Source organism: Phaenicophaeus curvirostris, chromosome 1 (genome assembly GCF_032191515.1).
Source record: "Phaenicophaeus curvirostris isolate KB17595 chromosome 1, BPBGC_Pcur_1.0, whole genome shotgun sequence".
In the NCBI taxonomy this organism is placed as follows: domain Eukaryota; kingdom Metazoa; phylum Chordata; class Aves; order Cuculiformes; family Cuculidae; genus Phaenicophaeus; species Phaenicophaeus curvirostris.
The window spans coordinates 70,537,880-70,549,903 of NC_091392.1; the positions used below are offsets into that span (position 1 = coordinate 70,537,880).

The window sequence follows — 12,024 nt, forward strand, 5'->3', positions numbered from 1 at the left end:
AACATTAAAGCAAATTTCTATCATACAGGCATAGTTAAAATCTCAACTAATTGCCCCTCAGGGTCCTTAAAAATCTTTCCTCTGCAGAGATTCAAATCCGTATTTGATAAAATAATGACACATAAGGTCAAAAAAAAAATCCAAATCCCCTCAACCTCCTTTTTTTAAGCCGTAGCAGCTACTTAGTGCTGCTATACACTGATCAATCCTTAATTCCCTACTCCAGACTCCCCATCCTACTTGTATTTCTGTGGTTACTGAAATTCATACAGCTTCAGACATCATCTAGGCACAACCTAAGCAAATCACACATCCTAGTTCCTATGCATGGCAAAAAAAAAATAAATCTAATCAATGTTATGTTATGAAATTAAACCACAGATGTCTACAAAAATAAAGTAATTAAAACCACTGAGTAAAGGGCTAGGCACCCAGCTGTTCTTTGCTACACTGCAGTGCAAAGGCACGAGGTTATGAATGTAGTTTATATTGGCTTTAAAGTCTCTTTACAGCGGCAGAGTGGTATTACACACTTTAGAACCTGCCTCAAAGACAAGGCACTCTGCACAAGTGGCTGAAATCAAAGTATAGTTTTATTGGTTTAACAGATGTAAAAGGTTACTTGGCAAAAGCCGTTTCCTGCAATACCTGCACGTCCACTCTCTTGGTAATAGTTCTCCATGGATTTGCTCATAGAATGATGAATTACAAACCTCACATCAGGTTTATCAATTCCCATGCCAAAAGCAACAGTTGCGACTACAACCTGAAATAAGATTAAGAAACCATCAAGGTACCAAAACACAATTTGTTTAAATGAGACATAAGTCTATGAAAAGTATCTGTTTTACCTGGATTTGATTTGCTGCCCATCCTTTATGAACTTTGGTCTTATATTTAGCATCCATGTTTGCATGGTAAGTCCCTGCCTTGATTCCCAGTTTCTGTAAACTCACTGTAACTTGCTCAGAATCCTTCTGAGAAAAACAGTAAACAATTCCTGCACAGAAGTGAAAGAGGCCTTATTGTAACATCTTAAAGTCAAACAACCCCCAACAGTAAAACGTTTGAAGTTGGTTTTAAGTAACTTATAAATAAATAAATAACAGTAAATTATCTCTGTGCCTATTCAGTGTGCAGCACTGGTAGCCATTCAAGGAGTTTCAATTACCAGCTTTGACATGCAGACTAAAGAGGAAAGATGAGTGCCAATCCACATAATCATGGAAGTAGGCTATTAATTTTCAAGGATGACAATGCTTATATAAAGGGGTGCCTATACATACTTCATGATATCTATGACACCTTACCTGAGGTTTCAAATAATTCTGCTTTTTGTCATTAGTCAATCTGAGCTAAGTCAAAGATTACACACAAACCCACTAAACTTGTAATCATATTTGCACATTTTGTACGCAGGGAGCTGCTAATCACAGTCATGAAGTTACGCAGCAGAGACAGGGACAGGCTGTTGTTCTGGAAAACTGGATTCTGCTGCCTTTATAATATGACTCTCCTCTTTTATTTGCACTACATAATTTATTTATTACACAAAATCCAACGTATACAGTTCTGCATTCATCACAAAAGTGCAATTCACCCCACCACATACTCATTCTTGGCATCGAATAATACATGAGTCTTACGATCAAATATGAAAAAGAAGTGTTAAAGACCATAAGTATCCTGAGACATAGATACCAAATGGCATACACATGCTTTAAGAACAAATATATAACCTTTATTGAGCCTTGTTTTCATAATCCTAAAAACTGCTGTTATTCTTACCTGTGTAAGCATTGTTCTATATACATTAACTTTGTATTTCAGTACTTCAGCAGACAGGTAAACCGTAAAGATATCTAAACAGTAATGACCAAAAAGAGTGACTACTTAACGTATGGTTCTTATAAAATTTCATTTCTTTTAATGCCAGATGTTTAATGTATGGTGAAGTAGAATGTCTTTAAAAATTTCAGGAGCACTTGAAAACCTCCTTGTAATGCTTAGGATTAAAAAAATAACTTTTTAAAACTACTTTTTACCTGAGAGTCCTTTGTATCTTCCATTAATGAGCTTAACTATGTCCTCAATGAAATCTTCATTGTTTGAAGGCTTATGCCGAACCTCAAAAATAAATAAAAATAATATACAATAATAAGCACATGACAGAGTTAATTCTTCAAGTGGGCATGCAATTTGTCAAGAAACCTATTATTCTAATTCTTCCAGTATGATAAATACAACTACTCTGGCATTTAACTGAAGTATTTCCATTAACAAAAAAAGCAGCTGTGGTCAAACTGAAAATACAGTACAACACAGTAATTCACAACTTCTTCCAACCATATGACATTCTCCAACAATTTGGAAGAAGTCTGAGCCCAATACCTCCATCTCTCCTGTACCTAGTCCTATCTACTAAGCCTTGCCCTCAAAGACAGAGCAGCCGAAGCTCCCCTGCAGATGACACCACGTTCAGCAGGATAGTCATAGAAGAACACCATCATTCAGCTGGAAAGCTATTTGTGATTAAAATGTATAATTGCATATCTATTCTAACACAGATCAACTGTAACTTATGGAACATGACATGACTGTGATGCAGTCAAACAAAGAGGTAAAAGGACATACCTCATAGTAAAGATTGGGCCGGTTGAAAGACGCAGTAAAGGTAATGCACTTCTGAACATGCAAAATCTTCTGAGCATCTTTTAAAACGTGATTTGTAGCAGTTGCTGTCAATCCAATCAAGGGAACATCGGGAAACTGTCTTTTCAAAATGCCAAGAGACTTGTAGTCTAAGCAATATAACAAAAAGAGGGAAAGAAAAAGATTTCTGATATTCTAGATCCAAAGTTAAAAAAAAATATTTTAAAGTTGATAGCATGCAATAGGCATTATTACTGATCAATCTACCACAGAACTCATTTATACATCCAAGTGAAGTAATAGCAAGGTTACACTTATCAAAGTAGATGCTTTCTGTAACTGAATTTCATAAAAGCGACCACAATTCAGAAGGCAAAATATATTGAAATAGAAGTTCTTAAAAGGTTATAAAAATATGAGAGGCATCGCATTAACCAACATTCAGGTTATTTTGCAGGTCTGTTTTTACAAATAGCTTTTCAGTAAGCACAGCTTCACTAGAAATCAAGCAACATGGAATTTGGATACTTAGACCAAACTGTACTAAGGAAAGATTTTAAAGGCTCAGTGCAGGCAATCATTTGCAGTCTTAAAACAGAAATGTAGCCAGAGGCACATATCCAAATTCTACATTGCCTAACTGGCATGGCGCTCTGCTCAGACACTGCTTTTTAATGAAACTGCAAAGGTTGACCTTACAGTTACTATTACTCCATATTAAGTTTTCTTTCAAAGGCAAAGAATCAGTAACCAGCCAGTAAGAGTCTTCTACAATTGACAAGATAGGAAACAAACTGAAGCACACTTCTCTCCCTGCAAGTCAAGGGCATTCATTTAAACTTGCTTTAGAAGCAATTAAAATATACTTCACAAATCCACAAAATCACTGTCACCCAGAGTGTTACATAACAGTGTACGGAATGACACTATTTCATGTAGCAGTAGATTAAAGATGACTGTATTATCCATATTAAAGACAGCAGCCAAGAAATTTCACTTTATTAAGCTCCAATTAAAACAAGCTTAATTAGGAGTTTTTCAGGATAGCAAAAGCAAAGATCTGCATTGAAATTGTCCCCATGCACATGAACCCAGCTCCTGGACAAGGATACAGTCATCTGTGAATTAAAGTCCTTGAGCCACCACAGGTACTTGCCAGACAGTAAGCATTTACTTGACACATGAAGAAAGCCCTTGGCTTTATTTCAGACCCAACTTATTTATTGATGCCTGAATAAAACTGCAAACTGAATTTCTACTGAGCATACCAGGCCTGAAGTCATGGCCCCATTGACTACAGCAATGGACCTCATCCACAGCAATGCGAGCAAGACAACCTGCTTGGTAAGCTTTCTCTAGCTTTGACATGAACATTTTGCTTTTTGCAATCTTCTCTGGGGTTACATAAACGAGCTTCAGTTGTGAATTTCTGTTTAGCATTTCGGTATGAACCCACTTCACGTGTTCCTGTTCAAAACAAAAGCAGAAATCAGGGGCTAACGAACTATGACAACACACTGAAGTTTCTTAGTGCCAAGATTCTTAAGAGGTTAACAATTCGTAAGAGGTAACTAACAGAGACTAATAAACTTACATAACATTTACTACTACTATAAGTCTTTGCAGAAGATGACTATATATAAAATGTTGATTTTAATACTTGGAAAATCTGTCACAGAATTTTGGAAAAGCAAACTATAGAATACTTGTTTTTGCTTCATCATGTGGTGTCACTATTGTCCAAAAAAACTGTAATGTACCAAACATGCCTGTGGTACTACAAGTGTAAAATATTTTTTTTCACACAATTGTAGCCTTTATCACTGAGTTTTCAAAGCAGTCTGCCTCAAATCAGGCACCAAGTTTGATACATTGCATCTAGACACTAACCTATCAAATCCAGTGTCATGTGTGAGTTAATGACCATGGCCTCTTGGTAGTCAGGAAAACATGTTTCACTGTATTGAGCAATTGACTAATAACAGACTAGGAAATCAGTTGCTTCTTGGCCTCTGGATCAAACTGCTTACCATCCTAAAGTAAGATAAATAATTATATGTAAAAGTCTGTACCACTCAACATGGAACTAGTAGACAAAAATCTCCTACTCCAATCTTCTTCTAGAAAACATGTAAAAATGTAAAACACACACCAGCCCAAGGTACTTCACATCCTCTAATCAGCCCAATTAAACTATTTGCTCCATGGAAAGTGTTAACTTGCACGAGTTCTTGCCATTAAAACAAGAATGCAAGATTCTTAATTCACATTATCCCTGTCACAGCACATAGCTTGCAAGATGCTGTTGACAGAATGGCACTGGCAGATAAAACTCTGCCACTGATTCAACATTCATAAACAACATAGACAAAGGCAAGACACTGGCACGTACACCACAAAAACTATGAAGACCTGGCAGTTAAACATACCTTACTGCTTGAGGCATTTAATAAAGTTGCAGAAACACCAAGCTGTTCCAAAACCATAAGCTGATCTTCCATAAGTGATATCAAAGGACATATCACGAGTGTGAAACCTGTAATAATCATTGTGCAAACTGAACAATTCGCTTGTCCCAAGTATCTTCTCTAATACCTTTTACCAATGCAACATCCCTGTTATGACAGAACTGCCAAACCTGAGCTTAAGCTTCATACACAGTAGCAGACTCTCCTTCTACATAGCTGGTGAGTGAGTGCTAGGCCACGCATACTTCTGATAACTGCCTGTGGCATGCACCTACTCTGAGAATATAGACCACAAACAACTGAGCTGCAAGAAAGAGTAAAAGAACTGACATACCAAAGAAAAAAAAATTGGATTCTCATCTGTGTCCTTAGGTGCTAATTTACAATACAACTAAAGCAATGCTAGGTATTGATAAATTTCATCTTTGTAAATAAGTGAACTTTCATGCAACTGGATGAGCTATTTTTCAAAAACTGCTTAAAAACTAAAACTGGATACCTCTTTTTAAAAACAAATATGCAAAGCCTCTCCCAAATAATCTGAAGCTGAAACTTCAGAGTGGAACAGACATATCAGACATCTGTACTTTGATAATTTACAGTCAATAAATTGAATTAAAAGACAACAAAAAAAAAAAGACAATTTTTTTCTAAAAGTTATTTTGGTGTTTAATAATTAAAAAGAATCTAGAAAAATTATTTATATCTAAATCACATCTAAAAGGCATATCTCTCACAGCTGCTACTGCTCCTTAAGAGTAAAATAAAGGAAGAGCAAAGCAAATATTTCTAGTAAATTCTTCTCTCGTATCTTTGCTCCTTTCTGTCCATACCACAATATTAGACACCAATATAATGTTCATTCTCCAAAGAACTATAAAAGGGAGAGACTAAATCCATTTATTTACATATCACATTTTCTTCCTTTACGTACCATCAGAACAGACAGCTGGTAACTGATAGCAAAGGCTCTTTCCACCACCTGTAGGCATGACGAGAAATATATCCTCTCCTGCCATTGCAGCATTTACTGTTTCAAGCTGCAAGGACCTAAACTTCTGGAGTTTAAACGTAGTCTGCAGCTCAGTTTTTACCTTCTCATACCATGGAAAGCCTGTTAAGGGGAAAAAAAAAATCAAATAAATTTCATAACCAAGTTTGTTAAAATATAAGAAGGAAGGGCAACTTACATATACAATAACTAAATCTGGAAGCAATACCATTTTAGATCTGGCAAAGCATTCAAAAGATTCAATAATGACACACAAAAAGCTATATGCAACGCGAGTCTGTATAAAATAATTTCTAAGGCAGACCTTTGAAAACCCTATGAAATGTAAACACAATCCAACTCCAGATTAAAGACTCTCATTGCACATAGATGTTAACTAATGCTAAAAATTCACAAATTCAGAGCCGCAATACGCTAACGATCAAGTTAACTGATCAGTTTAAAATTAAATGAAAATGAGAGGCCCACTCTGAAAATAAACAAAACCAAATAGAAATAAAGCTGTGATTACAAACAGTATAATGAAGACAGAGCTAATTTTTTTCCACCTGTTCCAGAGATAAACAGCATTTGTTTAATAAAAAGGGAGGATGGGAAGTTTAATCTTCCCCAAAATAATCACCCCAACGTGTTTATAATAGGTTTTTTCTTTTGTTCAATACAGAGCTAACAACTGCATCACTGAAAGAGATAATACCATAAAAAACTTAAATTTCAGATGCACTAGAAAGCATATTAATAATTTTCATATTATTAAAATTAAAATGCAGAAAAACTGTGAGAACTCCAGAATACACCACATGCAAGAATTAACTCTGGGACTTGAGGTGACATTGCTTCCTCTTTTACAGAGATCACAGCCAAAATCCCAGGTGCCCTGAAACCTGAAAAAGCCTCCCATTGGCTTCAGTGTGCTTTACACTGGGACCAAATGTAGCTACTGTTCTTATGCAACACATACACAGCATCTGACTGCAAAGATGTTAAGTTTTCAAAATATGGTAGGAAAGAACCAGGCACAAAATCACCCAAAACAAATGGATTTGTTCAATAGCATCAATTTGCTATTATAAAGTATCAGTGTTCTTAAACATGCGTAACGCTTTTCTCAAACACAGAAAAACGTGGTTTAGACTATAAAATTAATATCATTTGTTAAAAAGCAAAAAAATAGGACGCATACAACACATGCAGGTAGAAATTAAAAATGTGCTTCCAAATTGCAACTGAAGTAAAAGAGGAGGGGAAAAAATAATATAAAGAACTGAATTGAATCTGGCTAGGTATAACACGGTCAACAACCACCAGCTACCCAGGACACAGTCAATATTTAACTTGAAAGGCAGCACTTCCGAAAAAACAGCAGCCTTCATACCACCATGGGACACTTGCCACTTGGACTTCCTCTACCATTCTAATGTATCCTACATTACTTTAGGCTGTCAGCATCCATCCAATCTGCATGATTTGGTAAGACAATGAGGCTACACATCCCATGACGGACACAACCAATGTCCTACCCACTTGAGCGAGAAGAAACACAAAGGCAGCAAGAAGTAATTTTGAGAATAGAAGACCATTATTATCAAATCCTGAAAATATCCAGAGTAATATTATAACAAAAATGAACAGTCAATATAAGTACTACAATATATCCAGATTTAGTCTGGGATACTTATGGCAAATCAAATCAAGTTGTGACTTTGCAACAAGGAATAATAGTAGTTATAACAGGCCACTCTTGTGATAATTCTGCTTTAGGAACATCCAGGGAGTTAAGTACAAACATTTGCTTGTGTAATTTAGATGTCAGGTAACTCGGCTGAACAAAATGAAACAGGAAAACATCGTTAACCAAATAAACTCTGTAAGAATAATTTTTTCCCCTACTTTATTAGTTTATTCTATGTTAGAATATTTGAATTTGACCCAACAAACCTCTTTTGTTCCATGACTCGGCTGAGGTTTTGGTGTCTTTACTTCCACCTGCCTCCAAGTCTCCTGAGGACTCCTTTATCAGATTCTTTACTCTCATCTTCTTTTGAATAAGTTCCTGCTGTTTATCCACAAGCTCTTGAATCTGCATCTCCACTGCCTGCAGCTCATTTTCAATGGAAGCCAGTACCTCCTCTAGCACTGAAGGAAAAAGCAAGGTGAAGACAGAATACAGACTTCAGTAAACTGCTAATCCCATTTGGTTGAGAACAATCAAAATTAAACACAAACCAAAAGCATTTAGAGAAACAGACAGGCCCACCGATAAGACTGCAGCACCTATTATTGTATATGCTATGTAAAAACACTTAGCAATGCTTAACAATGTATTTCTTTTATGAGAAGATCATATGTACGCAGGTATACAGTAAGTTGTTGTCTCTGATATGGTGTATTACATATGCAACACTACCACTGCCTACATCGATTAATTAAGAAAATATATTACAGTCCAGCTGCTCGAAAGCAGCACCTCTTCAAAGAAACACTTGAAATTATCTTCTTTTCTACACATGCATGTTAAGCAGTGAAAAGGATACTGCACCTGCCCCGATATTAAAGCTTCAAGTGTTACAATGAAGACAAGGAATACTCCATCCTATTCCAAGGTGAGCACAATATTAGAACATTTTTAGTAGAAAGCATTCACATGTGAGAAACAAGCAAAAGTCTTCTGAAGATGAACAGAGACATTAGGAGAAAGCTAGTTTTCATGCACCCAGATCCACCTTTTATTCAGAACCAGAGGTTGTATTGAACATCACAGTTTGAACACACAGGACAAAAGCTTTTGCAAACACCTGTGTGAATTACAGATTACATTCTAGAATCCTGCCCTCAGGGTTTAAAAGAATAATTAACACATACCAGAGCATGCCAAATGTGTACCACTTTTTCAAAGTCAGGTCAGAAAAGCATAAAAAGAAATGTCTTCCTATCTCCAGCCCCACAGAATAAGAGATCTTGGTTCAAGCACAGCAGATAAAATAATCTGCTTATGGGAGCAAAATGACTGATATGGAAAAAGATAAACTAATTACAATTGTCACAAAATGGTGACATACAACTTCCAAAATGCTGTTAGTCAGCAGGAAAGCGTTAAAAGTATCTTAAAATACAAAGTATATCTTCAAAATATTGAAAACTGATAATTCCCCTGAAAAGCCTGCTTTTGTTTCAGTTTTTATCTAGGAAACAAAAAGTTATCCACTAAATTAACTTTTTCTTAAAATTTTAATTATAACAACTTAGACCTCACAAATTCTTTTCTGCATACATTAAATTCATATAAATAACAATCAATAACATCAGGCAATTATGTCTGTTAGCTAAAAGACAGCAAAATTAACATATTGAATATTAGTTTTGGATTACCTGCAACAGCTGCCATCTTTGGAGACTAGAGAATGTTATCCTTTGGAGGCCTTATTTAACCAAGCAACTGTCAAAAACAAGAAAATAAAAAAACAAACAAGAATTATTTCATGAGTTATCCTTCTAAACTGAGAACAAATAACCTGCAAGAGATTCTTCATTAATATAGAAGATGTTAACAGTTTTAAGTATTAGTTCATTTAATCAGTCTACATAAATATGCACATCAAGATGACAACACGTTTTTTCCTGTCTGCAAAAGGAACACGTATCAACTAACAAACAATTTCTAAGGCTACGGCTTGCCAACCTTCTAAATGAAACCAATTTTGGCCAACTCGTATATTTTCTATGAGAAGTACAGTATAATATAGACCAGTCATTCACCTATCTTTATCTTTTTTTTTCCCCCCTCATCTCTTCAAAAGACTTTTACAGACAATTTGAAGAAATTATATTGTGCCCCTTAGAAAAGTAGCCACTATGTTACCTAGAGATTCTTCTAGGTAGAAGAAGAAAAGTCGCTTTGTTCAAAGAAGGAGAACTCGTTTTGACTAGATCAGCAGAAAGATGAACTTAAAAGGCTAACTTTTTCAACAACATTTTTTGTTGCATTATATCCTAATAATCCAAAACTCAGGAGACTTGATATTCATTCGCCCTTGCTGAATTCTGAATATTTATTACATACACAGGAGCCAAATCTAAGGGAAGGTTAAAGGAAACAAATTCAGTGGACCCTCGCTATAAGTAACACAACATTTTCATGCATTCCTATAAATGGGTAAAAAATATACACATAAAAAAATGTGTGAATAAAACACTGATTTTGCCAGAAAAAGTTATAATGAAAAATACATTAAGAGCCCACACTTTAGAATGAAGTTAATTATTGCATAAGAAAACTCAGCAGCATCCAGGTCATACATATAATTTGAGTTACACTGTTCAGTCTTTATAGCACCTGCCACTTGCACAAACATATCTGGAATTATTAGCCCCTCCAAAGTAGAGAGCAAATAGGGACATCCAGAAAAATCAGTAGGTATGGAACAAAGACACTGTAAATGCAATACACTACTTCTATTCCACCCAGTAAACACAATCCCTACAAATACCACTAGGCTGACAGCTCAGGAAACACAAGCCATTTTCTTACCCAAGGCAGGGAAGAAAACTAACACCACCTACGAACATTTCTCTCTATGCTACTAGAATTCCACAAGCCTTTAATTTAGAATCATAGAATCATAGATTCATAGAATAACCAGGTTGGAAGAGACCCACCAGACCATCGAGTCCAACCATTCTTACCAAACACTAAACCATGCCCCTTAGCACCTCGTCCACCCGTGCCTTAAACACCTCCAGGGAAGGTGAATCAACCACCTCCCTGGGCAGCCTGTTCCAGTGCCCAATGACACTTTCTGTGAAGAATTTTTTCCTAATGTCCAGCCTAAACCTCCCCTGGCGGAGCTTGAGGCCATTCCCTCTTGTCCTGTCCCCTGTCACTTGGGAGAAGAGGCCAACACCCTCCTCTCTACAACCTCCTTTCAGGTAGTTATAAAGAGCAATGAGGTCTCCCCTCAGCCTCCTCTTCTCCAGGCTAAACAACCCCAGCTCTCTCAGACGCTCCTCATAAGACCTGCTCTCCAGCCCCCTCACCAGCTTTGTTGCTCTTCTCTGGACTCGCTCCAGAGCCTCAACATCCTTCTTGCGGTGAGAGGCCCAGAACTGAACACAGGATTCGAGGTGCGGTCTCATCAGTGCCAAGTACAGAGGGAGAATAACCTCCCTGGACCTGCTGGTCACGCCGTTTCTGATACAAGCCAAGATGCCATTGCCCTTCTTGGCCACCTGGGCACACTGCTGGCTCATGTTCAGTCGGCTGTCAACCAACACCCCCAGGTCCCTCTCCTCCAGGCAGCTTTCTAGACAGACTTCTCCTAGTCTGTAGCACTGCATAGGGTTGTTGTGCCCCAACAGCTCCTTCCTCTATAAGGAGTAGCTCAGCATAGCTCTATACCACCACTGCCCACAAAGACCCTCAATTACCATTTGATTCTGAAAAAAAATACAGCTCTCAAGAAACCGAACGATCAACTCTTAAAAAATCACAGCGGACAAAAGACAAATGGAAGCATCTTGCCCACTAGCCAGTTCTACCCCGCAGTATAACAAGCCGGATTCCAGTGAAGTCATCCCAATAAAGCTTTTTTTCTAAGTAGCCTTCTAGCAAGGAAAATGAGACCTCTGAGCAGATACACACCGGCCATGCCTCGAACAGAGAGGTCAGCAAGCAGCGCCCCTTCCCACCCTGAACAGATTAAATCCCACGCTGGAATGAAGTCCCAGTGCTGGAAGCTTTCTTACCCACCTCCTCTCCCGTCTCCACATGAAAGCTCTTCAGTCCCGACTCTAAGAAGCGAGGGATGTTAACAGGGCATTACCAAACCGAGAACCTTTGGAATGAGGGGACAGAACCAACAGCCATCGCGCGAGCGCGGCGTGTCACCTCAGCGG

General features: G+C 37.3%; 1 protein-coding gene across 4 annotated transcripts in view; it reads right to left on the reverse strand.

Annotated features, from left to right (window-relative positions):
• The window catches only part of RECQL (RecQ like helicase), a 35,895-nt gene extending 23,987 nt beyond the window's left edge, over positions 1-11,908 (reverse strand). For 3 of the 4 annotated variants that reach the window (XR_011337848.1, XR_011337847.1, XM_069862242.1), the window contains exons 1-10: positions 11,879-11,905; positions 9,502-9,568; positions 8,071-8,268; positions 6,055-6,234; positions 5,082-5,188; positions 3,921-4,119; positions 2,635-2,801; positions 2,046-2,127; positions 852-1,000; positions 649-766 (exon numbers count right to left, since the gene is read on the reverse strand). Coding sequence is in view for 2 of the 4 variants with exons in the window: in XM_069862242.1 (XP_069718343.1) it covers positions 649-766; positions 852-1,000; positions 2,046-2,127; positions 2,635-2,801; positions 3,921-4,119; positions 5,082-5,188; positions 6,055-6,234; positions 8,071-8,268; positions 9,502-9,517 (1,216 nt within the window). In the remaining 2 variants the exon portion in view is untranslated. Of the gene's footprint in view, positions 1-648; positions 767-851; positions 1,001-2,045; positions 2,128-2,634; positions 2,802-3,920; positions 4,120-5,081; positions 5,189-6,054; positions 6,235-8,070; positions 8,269-9,501; positions 9,569-11,878 lie in introns of all 4 variants that reach the window. The other variant, XM_069862257.1, reaches the window with a different exon arrangement.
• Positions 11,909-12,024: the final 116 nt, after the last annotated feature.